The sequence below is a fragment of the Rhinopithecus roxellana genome, chromosome 3, assembly GCF_007565055.1.
Source record: "Rhinopithecus roxellana isolate Shanxi Qingling chromosome 3, ASM756505v1, whole genome shotgun sequence".
Lineage (NCBI taxonomy): Eukaryota > Metazoa > Chordata > Mammalia > Primates > Cercopithecidae > Rhinopithecus > Rhinopithecus roxellana.
This window is the reverse complement of record NC_044551.1, coordinates 151,342,745-151,366,824: the sequence shown is the minus strand read 5'-3', so window position 1 is coordinate 151,366,824 and position 24,080 is coordinate 151,342,745. Positions and strand designations below refer to the sequence as shown.

Genomic DNA, 24,080 nt, shown 5'->3' with positions numbered 1-24,080 from the left:
AAAAATACAAAAATTAGCAGAGTGTGGTGGCACACGCTTGTAGTTCCAGCTACTCGGGAGGCTGAGGTAGGAGGATCTCTTGAACCTAGGAAGCATAGGTTGCAGTGAGCCAAGATTGTTTCAATGCACTCCAGCCTGGGCGACAGAGCAAGTCCCTGTCTCAAAAACAAAAAAAACCACCAAGTAATACCAATTTCACCTCTGTAATTCCCTTCACATTATATCACCTCCACAGAGTTCCAACGGTCACTATTCTATATCAGACTTATCTACCTAGGAGATTCTTAAAGACTGTGGTCTTCCTGTTTCTATTCCCTTTTCCATTAAATCTTACTCATTGCTGCTAAGGAGAATTCTGATTCTGTTACACACTTTTTACTCAAAATCTTCAAAGGTTCACAAACAAACTGCTATCTTCAAAATCTACAATCCACCCACTTTCTGGACCCAAGTCCTATTCAGGACCCACCTCCTACTTCTTCTCAAAAAAGATAAAAACCCTTCATGAAACCTACACATGTAGAAAAATTGGGCTTTTTAGCTATTTCTCTAACACCCTGAGCCTTCCCACCTCTGGGCCTTTCATGATTCCCTGAACAAACGTAGAGCACAGGCCATGCACAGCAGAGAGGTAAAGGAGAAGGCTGAAGGGCTAGAATGCACCTTCTTGTGAAGGGCCTTGAAGGCTGTCACAGAGTTTAAATTTCATCTTGGAAGCAGTAGGAACCAATGGAGACTAAGTCAGGGGCATGACATGTTCTTATCTCTACTTCAGAAGTGTCACTCTGGCTGTAGTGTGAGGGATCTAACAATTAGGAGAGCAACAAAGGAAGACAATCATTTCAGAGAATAATCAATTTAAAACAGGTGTAGTAGTCTGGACAATAAATAATTAGGGCCTCAATTAAGTCAGGGACAGCCAGAATGGGGAAAGGATGTAGAACCTAACAGGTTGTGGGTAGTGAGAGAGAAGAATGAGTCAAATAAATATCACTTCCAAATTTCTGGGCTGGGCAGCCTTCAGGAGATTTAAAACACCGTTACAGGAATTTTCTGTAGTTAAAGAAATATTCTTTATCTTCATCTACGTGATGATTACACGGTTTATATACTTGCTAAATTTCATCAAGTTTTACCCTTACGTTTTGTCCATTTCCCTGACTGTTAATTTTACCTCAACAAAGAACGGTTAGCATTAAAAACAAAAGCCTTCATTGTTCCTAGACATAAAATATCTTTCAGTCATTGCTAAATACATAGCAAACAGTCATTTTTAACATAAAATTCTCAAGGTTCCTAACAATCTATCAACAATCTAAAGTTGTGATGAGATCTCATAGTTCTAATAAGAGCTCACAGTCCATAACTTCAAAGGACAGAAAAGCAAGTAACAAAGAAATACGAAATCTATTTGCGAAGTAAATGCCCACGCAACAAGTATTTATCGTAGCCCAGTAAAAGCCTAGTCGTGTACAGTGCTGTCGATGCGGTAAAAATGTCTGCCCACAAGCTCCTTTCATGTAACTTGGGAAAAGACCATAAGCGCACAAAGAACTAAAATACAGAATGATGGGAGTCGAGGAAATGTTGGAAATGCCAAGTAATAAGCAATCCAACTGGGATCACTTCCCACTGAAGTAATCAGGGCAGGCTCCCTTGAAGTGGCGGGATGTGGTGCCCAATCACTAACGTCCTGGAGGATTGTTCCCGCTCCAGGGGTTCGAACCTTCTGATAGTAGTGCAGGAGAAGCCGTCGCTGGCCCAAGCACAATCATTCCCTCAGCCGAGGTCCCCCACCCCTTCCAATGCCCGCGGGGCAGCGCTGGCCGCACGTGGGGGCGCGCCAGGCCTGGCCGAGCGGCCACCTCAACTCCCGCCTCTTCTCACGACCCCAAGAAGCCGTTCGCCCGCTAGCCCGCTCGGTGCTCTGCCTCACCGTGACTCCCGACCCATGCTGCCGACCGCGGGAATGCTGGTGCCCTTGAGTACCACGCGCAGGCGAACGGGACAAAAAGGAGACTGCGCTGCCCTCAGTGCCCGGCAAAGATCCGCGCTAAGCACTAGCGACAGCTACACCGGCGGCGGCCATCCCAGCGCGACCAACGAAAACAGGACGTGTTGGCGCCGGCAGCCGAAGGAAGAGAAAAGCCGACCGGAAGCTGCCGCTCTTCCACAGCGCCCCCGCTCGACTGGAGGGCGCACAGCGCCGGCCTCCTCGAAAGGTGATGCCTTGGCCCCGTCTTCCCGGCCCCTGCGCACGGCTGATTAGTGCGATGGAGCGTAGCGACTCCGCCTTGCAGCCCGGGAGGATGTTTCGCACCAGAGCCAAAGAGGCGTCCTGGGCAGGCTGATGTCTGCCTTCATTTGCGATACAGAATGCGGCAACCTTCTCCATACACGTTCTTTATTCATGTATACATTCTCTCATTTATGTGTTGTCATATGCCAGGCTTCTGCTAGATCCTGGGTAGCTCACAGTCTAGCGGGGGAAATAGAGATGACTAAGCCAGCGCAGTGGCTTACGCCTGAAATCCCAGCACTTTGGGAGGCTGAGGCGGGAGGATAGCTTGAGCCCAGGAATTCAAGACCTGGGCAAAGTAGCCCCCGTCTCTGCAAAGAAAATAATAATAATAATGATAGACCTGACTAAAAACACAAGCTGATGTAATACAGCAAGGAGAGTCCACCATTGGAGAGGGATTCAGAAAAAACGTTTCCTGGGGAAGTGAACTTTGAGGTGAGATTTGAAGACCGAGTAGGTGTTAACCTAGCAGAGAACAAAGAGCTAAAAATACTTTGGCAAAAGATTAGTTCTCAACATTCTCTCTCTGGGAAACTTAAAATAAAATAAACACAAAAAAGGGCCAGGCATGGTGGCTCATGCCTATAGTCCCAGCTCCTTGGGAGGCCGAGGCAGGAGGATGGCTTGAGCCCAGGAGTTCAAGACCAACCTGTGCAACTTAGTGAGACCCTCTACAGAAAATAAGCAAAATAATTAGCCAGGTGTGCTGGCACGCCTGTGGTTCTAGCTACTTGGGAGGCTGAGGTGGGAGGATCATTTGAGCTGGGGAGGCTGAGGCAAGAAGATTACTGGAGCCCAGGAGTTTGAGGCTGCAGTGAGCTATGATCGCTCCAACCTGGATAGCGGAGAGAAATCTCATCTCTAAAATATTGATAAATAAAATGGAAGCCTGGGTTCCACCCCTATGTTCTGATTTAATTGGCCTGGAGTGCTTCTTGTGCACTAGGAATTTTTAAGCTTCCCAGGTAATTCTGAAGTACAGTCAAGATTGAGAACATTATTCAAGAGTTTGGGCACCAAAAACTGTATATGTATTGTGAATGACTAGTCTCATGGAACACACACAGAAATGTTGAGTTGTTTTTGCAGGAAGCTATAATGGAGTTGGAGAAAGGCTCACATTTTTACTTTACTTGCCTCTGTACTATTTTACTTTCTTACACCTAAAGATGATGGAAACGTTCTGTTATCTTGATTTTGGTGGTCATTGAATAGATTTGCACATTTTTAAAAATTCACTGAACTGTATGTACCCTTTAACTGTACATGACTTATTGTATGTAAATTTTACCTCAACATAGTTGATTTAAAAAAAAAAAAAAGCAAACCAACGAGTGACACTCCAAGATGAGTTTATGCTCCCCCTGCCCCCCTTCCACCATGGCTTGCTGTCCACCTGTGGTAGCTGTGAGAAACATTGAAGAGGGATAGAGATGGAGGGTCTGGCAGTCCATGCCAAAGGTAAGAAGGCCTGAGCTAATTAATGAGTGACAGGATGGACACCAAGGAGGGTTAGGAATCCCCCTGTAAATTGTTTAAATGTGGGCTGCAGGTAGGGAATGTGAATTTCAGCCTAAAAGACATAGGAAACCACCAGTAGCTTAAACAGTGGAGACTGACAAATGATCAGATTCTGGGTATATTCTGGAAGCAGCTCTCAATGTGCCAATAGATAAATTGGATGTGAGCTATGAGGGAAAGGAAGGAATAAAAGATGACTGCCAGGTTTTCAACAGAGCTATTGTGGACTGTGGTGAATTTGTGGAGATGAGAAAGGTATGAGAGCAACAGATTTGGTGGAGGAAATAGAGAGTCATTGATTTTGTTTCAGTCATGTGATATTTGAGGTGCCTAGTAGACATCCAGGAAATAACAGCTACAAATAGAGATGGGAGAGATATGGATCCTCAACATTTTATAGAATATATAATACACAGTACTTGAAGCCATGGAACTGCATGAGGCCATGCAGAAGTGAATGGAAATAAGTCCTTAATTTCTGAAATTAACACAATTTGAATATTGTTTAGAATCACAGGATTAGGGCCAGGCACAGTGGCTCATGACTGTTATCCTAGCACTTTGGGAGGCTGAGGCGGGTGGGTCACATGAAGGCAGGAGTTCAAGACCAGCCTGGCCAACATGGTGAAATCCTGTCTCTACTAAAAATACAAAAATTAGCTGAGTGTGGTGGTGTGTGCTAATCCCAGCTACTCGGGAGGCTGAGGCACGAGAATCACTTGAACCCGGGAGACAGAGGTTGCATTGAGCCAAGATCATACCATTGTACTCCAGCCTGTGCAACAGAGTGAGACTCTGTCTCAAAAAATAATAATAAAAAGAATTACGAGATTAATGTTACAGATTTTTAAAATCACAAACTCAAACTTCTTGATTTTAAGTAACAAAACTGAGACTCAGGAAACATATTTAGTCCTAGATCACTAACCTTGTTGGAATCTAACCTAGAACTAGAGTCCAGAGATCTGACACTTAGGCCAGAGCTCTCTTCAAGATACTTTATTTCCAACTCCCCTTTAAGAGGACACATTAACATGACAATTCTAACTGGCTTAAATATTTATTATATACATATAATATATATTATAACTATATAAAATATATATTGGTTGTACTTATGTATTTGTATGTGCTATGTACAGTTAAATATTTATAGTACTATATAATATTCATATTGGCTAGCAGTAATATATATATTAAATATATTATATATATATATATATATATATATTTTTTTTTTTTTTTTTTTTTTTTTTTTTTTTGAGACAGGGCCTGGTTCTGTTGCCCAGGCTGGAGTGCAGTGGTGTGATCTCGGTTCACTGCAACCTCCTCCCAGGTTCAAGTAATTCTTGTGCCTCAGCCTCCCAAGTAGCTAGTAGCTGGGACTACAGTCACACACCACCCTGCCAGCTAACTTTTGTGTTTTTCACAGAGAGGGTTTTGCCATGTTGCCTAGGCTGGTCTCAAACTCCTAGACTCCTGGACTCAAGCAATCTGTCTCCCTTGGCCTCCCAAAGTGCTGGGATTACAGGTGTGCATCACCCCTACTCCACCACAATATGTTTATAGTAAATTCACATCAAGTCTGTACTGGAAGAAGGTTTTTTTTTTTTTTTCTTTTTTTTTGAGACGGAGTTTCACTCTTGTTGCCCAGACTGGAGTGCAATGGCATGACCTTGGCTCACTGCAACCTCCACCTCCCAGGTTCAAGCGATTCTCCTGCCTCAGCCTCCTGAGTAGCTGGGATTACAGGCATGCGCCACCACACCCAGCTGATTTTGTTTTTATTAGAGACAGGGTTTCCTCATGTTGGTCAGGCTGGTCACGAACTCCCAACCTCAAGTGATCTGCCTGCCTCAGCCTCCCAAAATGCTGGGATTACAGGCATGAGCCACTGCGCCTGGCTGGAAGGTTTTATCTATTAGACAGGTGAAAGAAATGACTATAGTCTGTGTTCCAATACATCACTTTCAGTAAACTAACCTGTCTTCCAAAGCAGCAGATTTTGACTGTGACTTGACTTACTAACCCAATATTGAATATCTTATAACCCTCTTGCTGTTTTTAGTGCCAACTGTGATGACACATATCCATTTACAGAACTAATTGAATGAAAAAACTACTAGGTAACATAGTCAAGATGTCACCTCTAAACAACCATCCTTGTCACTCTAGTTTTAATCCATATACCTTTTTTTTTTTTCTTGAGACAGAGTCTTACTCTGTTGCCCAGGCTGGAGTGCAGTGGCACGATCTCAGTTCACTGCAACCTCTGCCTCCTGGGTTCAAGTGATTCTCATGCCTCAGCCTCTCAAGTAGCTAGGATTACAGACACGCCCGCCACCACTCCTGGCTAATTTTTTGTATTTTTTTTTTTCAGTAGAGACAGGGTTTCACCATGTTGGCCAGGCTGGTCTCAAACTCTTGACCTCAAGTGATCCACCCGCCTCCGCCTCCCAAAGTGTTGGCATTACAGGCATGAGTCATGGTGCCCGGCCAATCCATATACATTTGAAAACCCAGAAATTTCTAAATAAAAAACGTTTTAAACTATTCCAAACACTAAGAAACTTCAATTCCCAGGCCAGGCACAGTAGCTCTCGCTTGTAATCCCAGCACTACAGGAGGCCAAGGTGGGTGGATCACATGAGGCCAGGAGTTCGAGACCAGCCTGGCCAACATGGTGAAACCTGTCTCTACTAAAAATACAAAAAATTAGCCAGGTGTGGAGGCGTACATCTGTAATCCCAGCTACTTGGGAAGCTGAGGCATGAGAATCGCTTGAACCAGTGAGGGGGCTGGACAGAGGTTGCAGTAAACCAAGATCGACATCACTGCACTCCAGCCTGGGCAACAGAGTGGGACTCTGTTCTGAAAAAAAAAAAATTATCCAGGGATGGTGGCACATGCCTGTGGTCCCAGCTATTTGTGAGGCTGAGGTGGGAAGATTGCTTGGGCCTGGGAGGGCGAGGCTGCAGTGAGCCCTGATCACACCACTGCACTCCAACAGGGGCAACATAGTGAGATCTTGTCTCAAATGAAACAAACTTTCAGGTGGGCCGCAGTGGCTCACACTTTTAATCTCAGCACATTGGGAGGCTGAGACGGGAAGATCACTTGAGGTCAGGAGTTTGAGACCTGCCTGGCCAACATGGTGAAACCACCATCTCTACTAAAACTACACAAATTAGCCAGGCATGGTAGCAATGTCTGTAATCCCAGCTACTCACTACTCAGGAGGCTGAGGCATGAGCATTGCTTGAACCAGAGGCAGAGGTTGTAGATCATGTTAGTGCACTTCAGCCTCAGCAACAGAGTGAAACTAGATCTCAAAAACAAAACAAAAAACTTTCATTTCTATTTGAGATTATTCAACAAATGTAAGCAAATGATCAGGAAGATGCCTATCAGTTAAAGAGAAAAAGTGGCACCAATAGATAGATATCTTATAATTGTTTTCAAAATATAAATTTGGTAATGATCTACAATTACTAAAATTTTGCATATGTCAGCTGGCTAAATGATTTTTTTTTTTCAAGAAACAAAAGTAGGCCAGGCACAATGGCTCATACCTGTAATCCTAGCATTTTGGGAGGCCAACGCAGGAGGACTGCTTGAGCCCAGTTCGAGACCAGCCTGGGTAACATGGCAAGATCCTGTCTCTACAAAAAATCAAAAAATTAGCCAAGCATGAATGGTCCCAGTTACTTGGGAGGCTGAGACAGGAGGATTACTTGAGCCCAGGAGGTCAACAGAGGCTCCAGTGAGCCGTGATTGTGCTACCACTACACTCCAGCAGGGACAACAGTGGGAAACGTTGTTTGGAAAAAAAAAAAAAAAGCAGCAAAAGAGTAAACATGTGCAATGTGCAATTGAAGACCACTAGTATCTTCTCAGGGATTAAGGAAGTGACAACTTTAAGGATGATTTACAACCCTTTAGATACTAGATTCATTATGGAATCAGGAAAAATGTGTGCTTATAATCTTTAACCCAAATCAGAGGAATAGACTTAAATTATAATTATTCTTCATTACCCTGGTTCAAAATGAAATGACAGAAATCAAGACTTAATGAATAATTTTTTAAAAAGTGTATGTGTTTTTAATGTCACAAGGATTAACCAAATTAGACTATACAAAAATCTGTAAGGAAATGTAACACTAAGTGATATAACACTTTAGTCTTAATTCTTTTTTTTTTTTTTTTTTTTTTTGAGGCGGAGTCGCGCACTGTCGCCCAGGCTGGAGTGCAATGGCCGGATCTCGGCTCACTGCAAGCTCCGCCTCCCGGGTTCACGCCATTCTCCTGCCTCAGTCTCCCGAGTAGCTGGGACTACAGGCGCCCGCCACCTCGCCCGGCTAGTTTTTTGTATTTTTTAGTAGAGACGGGGTTTCACTGTGTTAGCCAGGATGGTCTCGATCTCCTGACCTCGTGATCCGCCCATCTCGGCCTCCCAAAGTGCTGGGATTACAGGCTTGAGCCACCGCGCCCGGCCGGGTTGTCTTCTTAAAAGAATTAAGAAGATCCGAGACGGGCAGATCACGAGGTCAGGAGATCGAGACCATCCTGGCTAACACAGTGAAACCCCGTCTCTACTAAAAATACAAAAACTAGCCGGGCGAGGTGGCGGGCGACTGTAGTCCCAGCTACTCAGGAGGCTGAGGCAGGAGAATGGCGTGAACCCGGGAGGCGGAGCTTGCAGTGAGCTGAGATCCAGCCACTGCACTCCAGCCCTGGCGACAGAGTGAGACCCTGCCTCAAAAAAAAAAAAAAAAAAGGATATTTATAAGGTCGGGTGTGGTGGCTCACACCTGTAATCCCAGCACTTTGGGAGGCTGAAGTGGGCGGATCAGCTGAGGTCAGAAGTTCGAGACCAGCCTGACCAACATGGAGAAACCCCATCTCTACTAAAAATTCAAAAATCAGCCGGTCGTGGTGGCGCATGCCTGTAATCCCAGCTACTCAGGAGGCTGAGGCAGGAGAATCCCTTGAACCAGGGAGGCAGAGGTTGCGTTGAGCTAAGATAGCACCATTGCACTCTAGCCTGGGCAACAAGAGCAAAACTCCATCTCAAAAAAATAAAAACGATGTTTATAGTAACTCATTTAGACCATATTTGGGGGAAAAGGACATCTATACTATTGGGTTGCTTGCCTCAATTCTTCACATCCCATTTTGTTTTTGTTTGCTTAAAACATACTTCCAAAAGTGAAAACTCAAAAGCAAAAAGTTCCAATTCTGAATTTGGTATACAGCAATAAAAATTTTATAAATACCTTCCAATTTCACATGTATGAATCATTTCTTTGATTAAATCCTTGTGCTGGAGTAAAAATTAAGATCCTAACTCAACAAGAAAAGTTACAATGTGCAGACTTAACATTAGACAATTCAGTTTCTTTCATTTTATTTTTCAGATGACTTCATTTCTCAGGACAGAATGACACAAATACAAGCAGTCCCTAGGGCTGGCTGAGACTACGTTTATCTGTTCTCCTAAAAGCTCTAGTTCAGCTCCCAAAAGAAGAATTACAAATCTGAGAAGTTAGAGGAAAGGTACAGAATAAGGATTCTGATTAAACAAGAAAAATCAATTAATGACATTGGTACTCTGTTCTTCATATCAGTAAAAATACAAACTCAGCCCTTTTAAATCAGAGCATCTGCCATTCTATTTCTAATAAAGTAGTTTTGCTACCTTTAAAGTAAAAGAATTACATGAAGGTGTAAACCAATTTGCCTCCTTTAGAGACACTGCAATATAAAAGAGGATTTTTTTTTTTTTTGTAAGCTTCTCCTTCTCAGTTCTGCAGGCTTCATGGTACTTCAGAGCCCCAATAATCAAGCAGTTCATGACAAAAGATAAAGGTGAAAAAGTAGACACAGAGATCTGTGAAGACTTCGCCCATTTTGCTATAGGTATCCATTGATCGATTTATCACTTCAGCAGGAATTCCCGATAATAGAAGTGCAGCTGTTAGTACTGTTGTCTTTATCTTCTTTTCACTCTGTGTAGAGAAAGACTCAAATTAATCTTCAAAGTTTCAGCAGACTACATAAGCTCTATACAAACATGATCAATACTGCTATTTTCAACCTAAATGATTTTTTTTTTTTTTTTTTTTTTTTTGAGACGGAGTCTCGCTCTGTCGCCCAGGCTGCAGTGCAGTGGCCAGATCTCAGCTCATTGCAAGCTCCACCTCCCAGGTTTACGCCATTCTCCTGCCTCAGCCTCCCGAGTAGCTGGGACTACAGGCGCCCGCCACCTCGCCCGGCTAGTTTTTTTTTTTTTTTGTATTTTTTAGTAGAGACGGGGTTTCACCGTGTTAGCCAGGATGGTCTCGATCTCCTGACCTTGTGATCCGCCCGTCTCGGCCTCCCAAAGTGCTAGGATTACAGGCTTGAGCCACCGCGCCCGGCCTCAACCTAAATGATTTAAAAACTGTTAATGATGTTTTAAAACTATCAGTAATATACCAACATTTACTGAGCACATAATATGTAAATCATCAAACTGCTAGGCAATAGCAGATTATCAGTCTTGCTTTTTTTTTTTGAGACAGAGTCTTGCTGTGTCGCCCAGGCTGGAGTGCAATGGCTCGATCTCGGCTCACTGCAACCTCCGCCTCCCGGGTTCAAGTGATTCTCCTGCCTCTGCTTCCCGAGTAACTGGGATTACAGGCGCTTAACACCACGCCCGGCTAATTTTCGTATTTTTAGTAGAGACACCTCAGCCTCTCGAGTAGGTGGGACCACAGGTGCACGCTCAGCTAATTTTTTTTTTTTTGAGACGGAGTCTCGCTCTGTCGCCCAGGCTGGAGTGCAGTGGCGCGATCTCGGCTCACTGCAGGTTCCACCTCCTGGGTTCATGCCATTCTCCTGCCTCAGCCTCCCAAGTAGCTGTGACTACAGGCGCCCGCCACCATGCCCGGCTAATTTTTTATACTTTTAGTAGAGACAGGGTTTCACCATGTTAGCCAGGATGGTCTCGATCTCCTGACCTCATGATCCGCCCGCCTCGGCCTCCCAAAGTGCTGGAATTACAGACGTGAGCCACCACGCCCGGCTGCTAATTTTTATATCTGTTGTAGAAACAGTCTCCCTGTTTCCCAGGGTTGTCTTAAACTCGTAAGCTGAAGCCATCAGCCAGCCTCAGCCTCCCAAAGTGCTGGGATTAGAGACTGCACTTGGCCTGAAGGCCTGTTTTTAATTTTACTTCCCCTGAAGTTCTCCTTGTGCTTTATTTACATAAAACAGTGGAGTAATTTATATCTCCTGTGAGCTCCTACCTCACACATTATCCATGTCAGTCATTTAGCAGTTATTTATGTCTTGTCTAGTAATATTTTTCTTGTTTTTATATTGTACTGTTGTATATATAATAAATTATTATTTATGGCATGCTTCCAAGATGACACTTTTAAAAAACTTTTAATAGCAAGACTGGGCTGGGCGCAGTGGCTCACACTTGTAATCCTGACACTTTGGGAGGCCAAGGCGGGCAAATCACGAGGTCAGGAGATTGAGACCAGCCTGACCAACATGGTGAAACCCCGTCTCTACTAAAAATACAAAAAACAGCCGGGCATGGTGGTGGGTGCCTGTAGTCCCAGCTACTCAGGAGCCTGAGGCAGGAGAACTGCCTGAATCCACAAGGTGGAGGTTGCAGTGAGCCGAGATTGTGCCACTGAACTCCAGTGTGGGCGACAGAGCGAGACTCCCTCTAAAAAAAAAAAAAAGCTGAATTTTTCTTTATTATCACAAAATCCAATCATATGGTTTAAAATTTAAATATAAAAACCTATAGTTACCTAAGAGAAATGAAAGTTTATGCTCACAAAAAGCCTCATACAAGGAAGCTCTTAGTCATAATAACCCAAAACTGAAAACAACCAAGATGTCTATCTACAGGAGACTAGATAAATGGATATAGTCATACAATGGAGTATTATTGAGCCAAGAAAAAAAAATTAACTACTGATTTATCCAACAACATGGATAAATCTCAAAAATATCATGCAGAATAAAAGGCATGCAGAAAAAAGTAAAATCAAGAATGATCCCACTTACATGAATTACTATGCCAGACACAACTAATCTATGGTGGGAAAAAGATCTTTGGGGTATAGGGACTGGGACTGCCTGGAAAGGAGCATGAAGGAAACTCTTGGGGTGACAGCAAAGTTATAAACCTTGAAAGAGGTATGGGTTTCACAGGATGTCAAACGTATCAAATGGTACAATTAAGAAGAGCATTTCAAACAATCAATTAATTATGCTGGTACCCTAGTCTTCATTTAGAACTTTTTTTTTTTTCCTTTTTTTTGAGACGTAGTCTCGCTCTGTCACCCAGGCTGGAGTGCAATGGCAGGATCTCGGCCCACCGCCACCTCCACCTTCTGGGTTCAAGCGATTCTCCCACCTCAGCCTCCCCAGTAGCTGGGATTATAGGTACCCACCATCATGCCTGGCAAATTTTTGTAGAGATGGGGTTTCACCATGTTGGCCAGGCTGGTCTTGAACTCCTGACTTCAGGTGACCTGCCCATCTCGGCCTCCCAAAGTGCTGGGATTATAGGCATGAACCACTGTGCCCGGCCTCAGAACTAATTTTACCTTAAAATTTTACCTAAAAAAGGCTGGGCGCGGTGGCTCACACCTGTAATCGCAGCACTTTGGGAGGCGGAGGTGGGCGAATCACAAGTTCAAGAGATAGAGATCACAGACCAGCTGGGCACAGTGGCTCATGCCTGTAATTACAGCACTTTGGGAGGCTGAGGTGGGCAGATCACGAGGTCAGGAGATCAGGACTGTCTTGGCCAACATGGTGAAACCCCATCTCTACTAAAATACAAAAAAATTAGCTGGGTGTGCTGGCATGTGCCTGTAATCCCAGCTACTTGGGAGGCTGAGGCAGGGGAATCGCTTGAACCTAGGACGCAGAGGTTGCAGTGAGCAAGATCCTGCTATTGCACTCCAGTCTGGCCGAAGAGCAAGACTCCATCTCAAAAAAAAAAAAAAAGAGAGAGAGACCATCTGCTCAACATGGTGAAACCCTGTCTCTACTAAAAATGCAAAAATTAGCTGGGCTTCGTGGCGCGTGCCTGTAGTCCCAGCTATTTGGGAGGCTGAGGTGGGAGAATCGCTTGAACCTGGGAGGCAGAGGTTGCAGTGAGTCAAGATTGTGCCCACTGCACTCTAGCCTGGTAACAAAGCGAGACATCTAAAAAAAAATTTTTTTTTTTACTTAAAAAAAGAACCTTAAAACAGTAAATTGTAAGTTAATGTTATGTAAGAGGGGTGAGGTATACCGATGTGTACACCTACAACATACTTTGAAATGCATCAAGAAAAATTTGATGGAAAAACTTTACAGAGATTATCTTGGGTTTGAAAAATAAGAATCTGATAGATACGTAATATAATAAGATGTTACTTATAGAATCTAGGTGGTAGGTATTATATAAATGGGTGTTCACAGCACAATTCTTTCAACTTTTGTGTTTATTTATTTTTGAGACAGTCTTGCTCTGTCGCCCAGGAGTGCAGTGGCACTATCTTGGCTCACTGTAACTTCTGCCACCCGGGTTCCAGCAATTCTCCTGCCTCAGACTTCAAGTAGCTGGGATTACAGGTCTGTACCACCATGCCAAGCTAATTTTTGTATTTTCAGTAGACATACGGTTTCACTATGTTGGCCAGGCTGGTCAAGAACTCCCAGCCTCAGGTGATCTGCCCACCATGGTCTTCCAAAGTGCTGGTATTACAGGTGTGAGGCACCACACCCAGCCAACTTTTGTGTTTAAAAACTGCTATAACAGGCCAGGTGTGGTAGCTCATGCCTGTAATCCCTGCACTTTGGAAGGCCCAGGTGGGCAGATCACCTGAGGCTGGGAGTTCCTGACCAGCCTGACCAACACAGTGATACCCCATCTACTAAAAATACAAAAATTAGGTGGGTGTGGTCACTCACACCTGTAGTCACAGCTACTTGGGAGGCTGAGGCAGGAGAATGAACAGAGGCTGCAGTGAGCTGAGATTGTACCCTGCACTCCAGCCTGGGCGACAGAGTGAGACTCTGTCTCAAAAACAAACAAGCAAAAAAACCCTGCTATAACAAAATGCTGTTATGTTGGGAGAATATAGAAAGTCTCCCTTTTCTCTCTTCCATTTACATAGTACCCATATATACATCTCTATCACACACATAAGTACTGTTAATAATTTCATGTATATTATTTGTTTGTTTATGCATATATAAGCAAAATCAAATAATACATTTTTTCTTTTCAAAAAAAAAATTAGTATAGATTCTGTTCTGAATTTTTCTTCTCTTAATATTTCTTGGAGAGTTTACCATTATCAGTACATTGAGAGCATCTTCATTCTGAATAGATATAATTTTTTTTTTTTTTTTTTGAGACGGAGTTTTGTTCTTTGTTGCCCAGGCTGAAGTGCAATGGCGCAATCGTGGCTCACCGCAACCTCTGCCTCCCGGGTTCAAGTGATTCTCCTGCCTTGCCTCCCAAGTAGCTGGGATTACAGGCGCCCACAACCACACCTAGGTAATTTTTATATTTTTAGTAGAGACGGAGTTTTGCCATGTTGGCCAGGCTGGTCTCGAACTCCTGACCTCAGGTGATCCACCTGCCTCAGCCTCCCAAAGTGCTGGGATTAGGGCATGAGCCACCACGCCCAGCCTCAAAGGTGAATTTCTAAACAAATGCTTCAATTAAAATTACAATGTTATTCACTCTTTTACTTCTTGTATTTGACCTATTTGACCCTTCAAAAATACAAATGCTTCAAATCCATTAAAATCATACACAGGTCTGTCAGCCCGTTAAATATAACACGTAAACAGCCAGGTAGCCATTTTTTCAGCAAAAAGCTCCCACAAAACTTGATCACACTAGTTAGGCTATCGCCTATGTCAGGCAAGCCAAGCCTCATAAAACTGTATATATCCTTAGTCAAGCAGGCCAGGTAAACAATGATCTCAACATCATTCTGTTCTGTAATATTGGTCACATATTTATTGCAAATATCAGGCCCTCAACACTGGAGATAAAGTGCGCTGCTATTAAGTGTCCAATATGAAGTACAATGAGATAATCAAATCCGTTTTTAAATTAATTTCCTTTATTACAGACAAAATGAATTACTAAATTTACTAATTAAATTTAATACTTTTCTTAAACAAGTACTATTCACACTCTTTCATGAAGGACCTCAATTCACCGTAGACCAATATTTTTGTAAAACAGAATAACAATGTTATGGCAATGTCAAATTGCTATAAAAGTTTCCAATTACTCCTTTTTTTTTTTTTTTTTTTTTGAGACAAAGTCTCACTCTGTCGCCCAGGCTGGAGTAGTGCAGTGGCACAATCTTGGCTCACTGCAACCTCTGACTCCTGGGTTGGAGCAATTCTCCTGCCTCAGCCTCCTGAGGAGCTGGAATTACAGGTGTGCGCCACCATACCTGGCTGATTTTTGTATTTTTAGTAGAGATGGAGTTTCACCATGTTGGCCAGGCTGGTCTTGAACTCCTGACCTCAGGTGATCCACCCACCTCAGCCTCTCAGTGTGTGGGGATTACAGGCGTGAACGACCGCACCCGGCCAATTACTCATTTTTTGAATTTAATGCATCACAAACACAAACACATAGTTTAGAGATAAGTGGGCAAACCACACTTTGAGTAGCACTGAATCAGACCGTAAGTAGGACTAACATTTTTAAGTTCCTTCAATTAGCTAGTCATAAATCAATCCAAACACATCATCAAAATTTAGAAAAAAAATTAACTTACCTTGGGAAAATATTTGTATAATCCCATGTACGCAAGTTGCAAAGTAAGAAATGGAGCAAATATGGACTGTGAAGATAGAAGATAAAATTAAATATTTCCAACATAATCATTCAAATTACAATAAATCAAACAGCAGCTATAAAATTCCAAGCACAAGCTGTAAAAAAATTGTTATTATTATTTTTTGAGACAGAGTCTTCCTCTGTCACCCAGTCTGAGTGCAGTGGCACGATCTTGGTTCACAGCAACATCCACCTCCCAGGTTCAAGTGATGCTGGTGCCTCAGCCTTCCAAGTAGATGGGGTTACAAGCGCCCACCACCACGCCTGGCTAATTTTTGTATTTTTTTTTTTTTTTTTTTTTGTAGAGACAGGGTTTCACCATGTTGGCCAGGATGGTCTAGAACTCCTGACCTCATGTGATCAACCCACCTCAGACTCCCAACATGCTGGGATTACAGGTGTGAGTCACCTCGCCTGGCAATTACTTTTTTTTTTTTTTTTGAGACGGAGTCTCCCTCTGTTGCCCAGGCTGGAGTGCAGTGGCCGGATCTCAGCTCACTGCAAGCTCCGCCTCCCGGGTTTACGCCATTCTCCTGCCTCAGCCTCCCGAGTAGCTGGGACTACAGGCGCCCGGCACTTCGCCCGGCTAGTTTTTTGTATTTTTTAGTAGAGACGGAGTTTCACCGTGTTAGCCAGAATGGTCTTGATCTCCTGACCTTGTGATCCATCCGTCTCGGCCTCCCAAAGTGCTGGTACTTTTTTTTTTTTAAGACGGAGTCTTGTTCTGTCACCCAGGCTGGAGTGCAGTGATGCAATCTCGGCTCACTGTGACCTCTGCCTCCTGGGTCCAAGCAATTCTCCTGCCTCAGTCTCCCATAAAATAGTAATTTTAATGGTTAAAAGTAATCTTGTTTCTGCAGAAGGGTGAAGAAAATAAAAGATTTGATTTCCTAACATAAAATATGTTTCTCAGGTCACACAATTCTTTCACATTCTTTTAATGTCCCCAAAACTGTCTTCTCTCATAAAAACTTATCTTTTAAATTATTTAAAGTATTAAATGATGACAGATGTTTAACACATCATGCAGTAACATCTCCGTCACGCAGAGGGAATTAATTGACATCCAGGAAGCACACAGACAAGGCCCAGCACTCAAAATAGATGGCATTCTTCCAGCTATGCAGAAGGCTGAGGCAGGAGGACTGCTTGAGCCCAGAAGTTCTAGTCCAGCCTGGGCACCACAGCAAGATCCTATCTCTAAAACGTTTTAAACAACAACAACAAAACTAAATGCTTGGCTGGGCAAGGTGCCTCATGCCTGTAATCCCAGCACTTTGGGAGGCAGAGGTGGGCAGATCACGAGGTCAAGAGATCGAGACGACCATCCTGGCCAACAAGGTGAAGCCCTGTCTCTACTAAAAAATTAGCTGGGCATGGTGGTGCATGCCTGTGGTCCCAGCTATTCAGGAGGCTGAGGCAGGAGAATCACCTGAACCCGGGAGGCAGAGGCTGCAGTGAGCTGAGATCGCACCATTGCACTCCAGCCTGGTAACACAGCGAGATTCTGTCTCAAAAAAAAAAAAAAAAAAAAAATCAAAAAAACCTAAATGCTATTCATTCCTCAGACTTCAAGGCAGGGAATCAACGCATATAGTTACCATCCGTCATTCTCCCATGGCAAGCTATTCTTATTATAGATAAAATCGCTTGGTCAACAAAACAGAAAAGATCAAAATAACATTCACACAATTACTTCCTTTTTTGAGACAGAGTCTCACTCTGTTGTCCAGGCTGGAGTGCATGGCATGACCTCAGCTCAATGCATCCTCCGCCTCCTGGGTTCAAGCAATTCTCCTGTCTCAGCCTCCCAAGTAGCTGGGACTACAGACACCTGCCACCCTGCCTAGATAATTTTTGTTTTAGCAGAGACAGGGTTTCACCATATTGGTCAGGCTAGTCTCAAACTCCTGACCTCAGGTGATCCACTCACCTCGGCCTTCCAAAGCGCTGGGATTACAGGCGTAAGCCACTGCGCCCGGCCCCTCATAACTACTTTTAAAATGAAACTATTAAGAAGGGAGTGAAGGAGCAAACATTACTAGATGGCAGTATGGTGACAGCAGTAAGAAACAGTTGAAACTCTGATAGCAACAAAACCCAGAAAACCAAAACAAAAAAACTCACACAAAAATAGGACATAACATTAAAAGCATGAAAGCACAGAGCCCTTCAGATAGAGACAAAAAAGAGATAGGCAGCTCATTAAATGCTGAAAGCATCACCGATCTTTGCATTATAGCAAACTATGTTGACAAGTTATCATCAAGGAAAAACAAATAGAATCTGTTCAACAGATTCTATTTATGAAAACATCTGCATAAAAATAGATTTGAGGCCGGGCGCGATGGCTCACGCCTGTAATCCCAGCACTTTGGGAGGCTGAGGTCGGCGGATCACGAGGTCACGACATCGAGACCATCCTGGCTAACACGATGAAACCCCGTCTCCACTAAAAATACAAAAAATTAGCCGTGCATGGTGGCACGTGCCTGTAGTCCCAGCTACTTGGGAGGCTAAGGCAGGAGAATCGCTTGAACCCAGGAGGTGGACATTGCAGTGAGCCGAGATCGCACCACTGCACTCCAGCCTGGGCGACAGAAACTCCATCTCAAAAAAAAAAAAGATGAAAAAAAAACTGTTTTGCTTAATTATATAAACTTTAATTATCTGGATAATTTATTTATGTGCCTGGTACATATACCTAAAATGTCTACTGAATGTAAAAACCTCAGCGCAAGACACTGAACTATGAGCTATGCTTTTCTGCGTTCTTCAATATATTGTAAAACAAAATGACCACATCATGGTATAACCAAAATGGACTCATTATGACACTACATTAAGAAATGCTGAAATGGGCGGGGCGCGGTGGCTCAAGCCTGTAATCCCAGCACTTTGCGAGGCCGAGACGGGCGGATCACGAAGTCAGGAGATCGAGACCATCCTGGCTAACACCGTGAAACCCCGTCTCTACTAAAAAAAAATACAAAAAATTAGCCGGGCATGGTGGCGGGCGCCTGTAGCCCCAGCTGAGGCAGGAGAATGGCGTAAACCCGGGAGGCGGAGCTTGCAGTGAGCTGAGATCCGGCCACTGCACTCCAGCCTGGGCGACAGAGCCAGACTCCGTCTCAAAAAAAAACAAAAAGAAATGCTGAAATGTCTTCTGAACCACAGGAAAATTACCTCATATTCAGGACCACAGGAACTGCATTTTACTATTTCAAATTATTTGAAAATTGATAATATACAGTATATATATGTAAAGCACTTAACCCTTTGGTTAAAGAATGAAACTGCCAAGGTTTAATCCCAGCATCACTTAGTAGCTGTGTGACCTTCGGCAAATGATTTAACCTCTGAGTCTTCATTTCCCAATGGATTCAAATAATACCAAGTTCATAAGAATGAGGATTAGGGCCGGGCGCGGTGGCTCAAGCCTGTAATCCCAGCACTTTGGGAGGCCGAGACGGGCGGATCACGAGGTCAGCAGATCGAGACCATCCTGGCTAACACCGTGAAACCCCGTCTCTACTAAAAAAAATACAAAAAACTAGCCGGGCGACGTGGCGGGCGCCTGTAGTAGGCCCAGCTACTCGGGAGGCTGAGGCAGGAGAATGGCCTAAACCCGGGAGGCGGAGCTTGCAGTGAGCTGAGATCCGGCCACTGCACTCCAGCCTGGGCAATACAGCGAGACTCCATCTCAAAAAAAAAAAAAAAAAAAAAAAAAAAGAATGAGGATTAGATGAATTAATATATGCAAAGCAATGAGAAGGGTCCGTAGCATTGTACTGAAAAAAGGGTTTCAGTATAGTCATCCCTCAGTATCTGCAGAGGACTGGTACCAGGTTCCTCCTGATACCAAAATCCATAGACGCACAAGTCCCTTATGTAAAATGGCACAGTATTTGCATATAACCTACTCAATTCCTCCCATATACTTTAAATCATTTCTAGATTTTTTTATGCCTAATACAATGTAAATAGTTGTTATACTGTTTTTATTTGTATTATTTATTATTTGTTATTGTTGTATTATTTTTTCCCCAAATATATACACATACATATTATTTTTGAGACAGGGAGGGTCTCACTCTGTCATCCAGGCTGGAGTGCACTGGCATTATCCTGGCTCACTGCAACCTCTGCCTCCCCGGTTCAAGCGATTCTCCTGCCTCAGCCTCCCAAGTAACTGGGATTACAGGCGTGCACCACCACGCCCGGCTAAATCCAAATACTTTCAATCCACAGTTGGTTCAATCCACAGAGGGTGCAGAACCAACTGATATGGAGGGCCAACAGTAATTATTAGGCTCTGTATTTAACCAGAACACTTCATTCTATAAGATGAATACCAAAGTTAATAATATATCTTCAAACAGCCACATGGATCCGGTAGATATTAATATTGGCAATGACTTCTATGGATCAAAAGCACTCATAATTATTAACATTTTGCATTTTCCATTAAGTTAGTTAATAATTTACAGATCTTTTCTTACCAAGTATTTGCAAACAAAAGCTCTGACTCCAAGAGCAAGAAGAGCACATCCCACCAATCTAAATATTCGAAAAGAGTCAAATTCTTCTGTTGTACTTCCATCCTCTTGACTGGGTTTTTCACTAATCAGCTGTTTCCTTAGCTTCATTGCTTCTTCAAATCTGGAAAGGTACTGCTCTAGGCCATGGCGGGCACCCCTCTGGACTGAGTCCGCTGTCCAGTCCCCTCTGTTCCGCTGCCGGAGCTCAAGGTTGACATCATTACTGCACTCAGGTGGTTTAATGAAAGAGTCCAATTTGTCTCCCAGTTGGGTCCCCTTTACCTCGGCCACACCACCCTGCTGGTCAGTTGTTCCTGTACTGACTGAATCACCCAGCACTACTCGCTTTGAAACTGAAGGAACGCCGAGGGAGTTCAGTTTATCACTGTCCTGCTGCTTTGATTTTGTTTGACTTTCTTCTTCTGAGAAAAGAAATGTAAAAGCCTTATGTATTTATTATATACTGGCAAACACCTTACATGTTTATGTTTTAAAATACGCTGTTGCAGCTAGAACTCAGCAGTCTCTGAATCAAAATAAATAAATATTGATTCTGCATTAAAGAAAAGCTGGTTTCGGCCAGGCACAGTGGCTCACGCCTGTAATCCCAACACTTTGGGAGGCTGAGGTGGGCGCATCATGAGGTCAAGAGATTGAGACTATCCTAGCCAACACAGTGAAACTCCGTCGCTACTAAAAAGACAAAAATTAGCTGGGTGTGGTGGCATGTGCCTGCAGTCCCAGCTGTCTGTAGTCCCAGCTACTCTGGCTGAGGCAGGAGAATCACTTGAAATCTGGGAGGCGGAGGTTGCCGTGAGCCGAGATTGCGCCACTGCACTCCATCTGCATCTGCCTGGCGACAGGGCGAGACTCCGTCTCAAAAAAAAGAAAAAAAAAAAGCTGGTTTCTTCCTCTACACCCTCAAAATATATCACCCAAAATGAGTATTCTGCAGAGGAAATAACTCAAACTTTGTGGGTAGGAGATAAGATTAGTAGACAAACTGGGAAAGATATTCAGAGATTGAGCAAACTGAAAAGACCAACTTTTTATGGATAATATATCCCAGATGTATGATTGCATTGGCTGTCTTAGCTTATTTGGTTAAAAATATAAAATCAGTAAGGCATTTTAAAATCTGTATTTTAAAATTAGATTTGTGAATTCAGTGCCCTATGAGCATAGGGTGTGGCATATCCCACAGCTACTGTTTATGTGGTCAGGCAGCCATTAGTAGGTAATTCAGCAGTTTTAAGATGCTACTCTGGTGGGTTTTTTTTTTTTAAAAAAAAAAAAGGCCAGGCATAATGGCTCATACCTGTAATCCTGTAAACCCAGCACTTTTGGAAGCAAAGGCTGGTGGATCACTTGAGCCCAGAAGTTCAAGACCAGCTTAGGCAACATAGTGAGATCCCCCCATCTCCACACACACAATGTTTTTTTTAAATTAGCCGGGCATGGTTGTGTAGGCCTGTGGTCCTAGCTACTCTGGAGGCTGAGGTAGCAGGACTGCTTAAGCCCAGGAGTTTGAGGCTGCAGTAAGCTATGATCATGCCACTGCACTCCAGCCTAGGCTACAGACGGAGACCCTGTCTCAAAAAACAAAACCTTTAAAGACATAAAATTTTCAAAGCAAAAGAACAAAATATAGAAAGTACCGGCTGGGCGCAGTGGCTCAAGCCTGTAATCCCAGCACTTTGGGAGGCCAAGGTGAGCGGATCACGAGGTCAGGAGATTGAGACCAGCCTGGCCAACATGGTGAAACCCCGTCTCTAATAAAAATACAAAAAATGAGCCGGGCGTGGTGGCACGTGCCTGTACTCCCAGCTACTCAGGAGGCTGAGGCAGAAGAATTGCTTGAATCCAGGAGGCGGAGCTTGCAGTGAGCAGAGATCGCACCACTGCACTTCAGCCTGGGCAACAGAGCGAGACTTCGTCTCAAAAACCAAAAGAAAAAAGAAAAAAAGAAAATACCTCGGGTAAGATCGTAAATAATGCTTTAAGAATAAATAGCCTGATAGAAAAATGTTTCTTCTATTGTTCTAGAAGAATTTGAAATGGTTTTCTTACCTCTCATTTGAACTATCTAAAAGTGCAGAGCTATACACCTAAAGCCTTCCAGAACAAAAGTCACAAAGATCTAAGGAGCTTGCGAGCACTGACTAAAGGCCAATTACTAAAGGAAACCGTGGAAAAACACTAGGGCGTGCTAATTGTTCAGTTATACTCACGTGAAATAAATTTTTTTAAAATAAAATCATTGGACGTATGTTTGGGGGAGGAATGAGGCGCTCTCCTTTAGAAATGCAGTTCCAGACATCAATGGCATCGATCTCCCCTGGTGAGGAGAGGAAACTCTCAGGTGCACGTCGCACTTGCTAGGTCTCTGAAGAATGCTCACTCTCACTTTTCCCACCTTTTCTTGCCGGCCCGTAGGTGACAAGTGTTGAGGGCACTGAACACAGACACTAGAATATGACCACAGAGTCCCTGATACACGTAGGACGAACTAGCGGGCAGTTCAGTAAAGACAGGCTGATGTGGGCGGACAAGAGTTACACAGCAAAAGGCAAAAGAAGGTAGACGCTACAGAAGGCACTGTAAGGGAAAGCACTTGGAACCTTAACAAGGAAAGCCATCTTCCTAAGGGGAGCAGTGGACACGACAGTCTGGGGATACAATGTGCGCCCTTCAAGACGAGGAGTGGCTAAGGAAAAAAGGGGCTGTTAACGTAACTGGGCAGAGACAGCGAGGGCTCTGCAGGTAGGGTGGGGAAAATCTCACAGCGAGGCTCCGGGAAAATTGAGGAGAGCGACTGGGAACATCCTGGGGTTCAGGAATGAGAACTTGGGATATAACCGAAGGGGCGGGACAGAGGAAGTCAAAGAGCAGGGCTTGGTCAAAAAGGTCAGCGGAGTGGAGGTGGGAGAGGGAAGAATGACCCTGAAGATTCAAGGGGATAGGCGGGAGACAGAGGGGAAATCGAGGCTCTTACCCGCGCCGCTCCCGGGCCTGTGAAAGCCCATGATCCGGTTGATGCGCTGTTCGGAGTTCATGAGCAGCTTTCTCCGACGCAGCTCGGCCCGACGCTGGGAGGCCGACAGGCCTGAGCCCGCTGGGACCCCCGGCCTCTCCCCGCCGTCGGTAGCGACGGCCATCGACTCCATCCTCCCGTCCACAGGCTGGGAGGGGTGGCAGGGGCGGTGGCGTTGGCCGCCGCGGCAAGGGCGATGACTAGAAGCCTGGACGCAAGGCGCGCGTCCCCTTCCCACTATAGTCCCGCCCCCGAGCGCGGTGCCGGAGCCTGTGAGCTAAGCACGCAAGCGCCGCTCCACGCGACCAAGCCCCAGGCTCTGGCCGCCATCTTGAGTGAGGGCGGCGCTGGACGCCCTGATTCCTCCCCAACTTGTCTGGCCCTCACCCAACAGACCCCTCTGCTGTTCACTCAGAGGTGAAGAAAACCAGCACCCAGGGCCGGGAGTGGTGGCTCACGCCTGTAATCCTAGCACTTTGGAAGGCCGAGGCGGGCGGATCACGAGATCAGGAGTTCAAGACTAGCTTGGCCAACACAGTGAAACCCCCGTCTCTACTAAAAATACAAACAAGTAGCCGGGCGTGGTGGCGCGCGCCCGTAATCCCGGCTACTCGGGAGGCTGAGGCAGGAGAATCGCTTGGACCCAGGAGGCCGAGGTTGCATTGAGCCGAGATCGCGCCACTGCACTCCAGCCTGTGCTACAGAGCAAGATTCTGTCTCGAGGGGGAAAAAAAAAAAGAAGAGAAGAGGGAGAGGAGAGGGAGAGGAGAGGAGAGGAAACCAGGAGTGGGAAAGGGATGGCGG

General features: G+C 44.5%; 2 protein-coding genes across 3 annotated transcripts in view; both read right to left on the bottom strand.

Annotated features, from left to right (window-relative positions):
* The window catches only part of DDX46 (DEAD-box helicase 46), a 77,069-nt gene extending 74,912 nt beyond the window's left edge, over nucleotides 1–2,157 (bottom strand). Inside the window, exon 1 of one of the 2 annotated variants that reach the window (XM_010359925.2) lies at nucleotides 1,937–2,157. In XM_010359925.2, coding sequence (XP_010358227.1) covers nucleotides 1,937–1,953 — 17 coding nt within the window. In that variant the 5' untranslated portion in view covers nucleotides 1,954–2,157. The remainder of the gene's footprint in view (nucleotides 1–1,936) is intronic. The other variant, XM_010359926.2, reaches the window with a different exon arrangement.
* Nucleotides 2,158–9,202: 7,045 nt separating this feature from the next.
* CAMLG (calcium modulating ligand) lies at nucleotides 9,203–23,545 on the bottom strand. The gene is made up of 4 exons (XM_010359927.2): nucleotides 23,238–23,545; nucleotides 20,204–20,664; nucleotides 15,640–15,705; nucleotides 9,203–9,834 (listed from the first exon to the last, which is right to left on the bottom strand). Exons 1-4 carry the CDS (start codon nucleotides 23,407–23,409, stop codon nucleotides 9,643–9,645), a joined length of 891 nt encoding a protein of 296 aa, XP_010358229.1. The 5' UTR covers nucleotides 23,410–23,545; the 3' UTR covers nucleotides 9,203–9,642.
* Nucleotides 23,546–24,080: the final 535 nt, after the last annotated feature.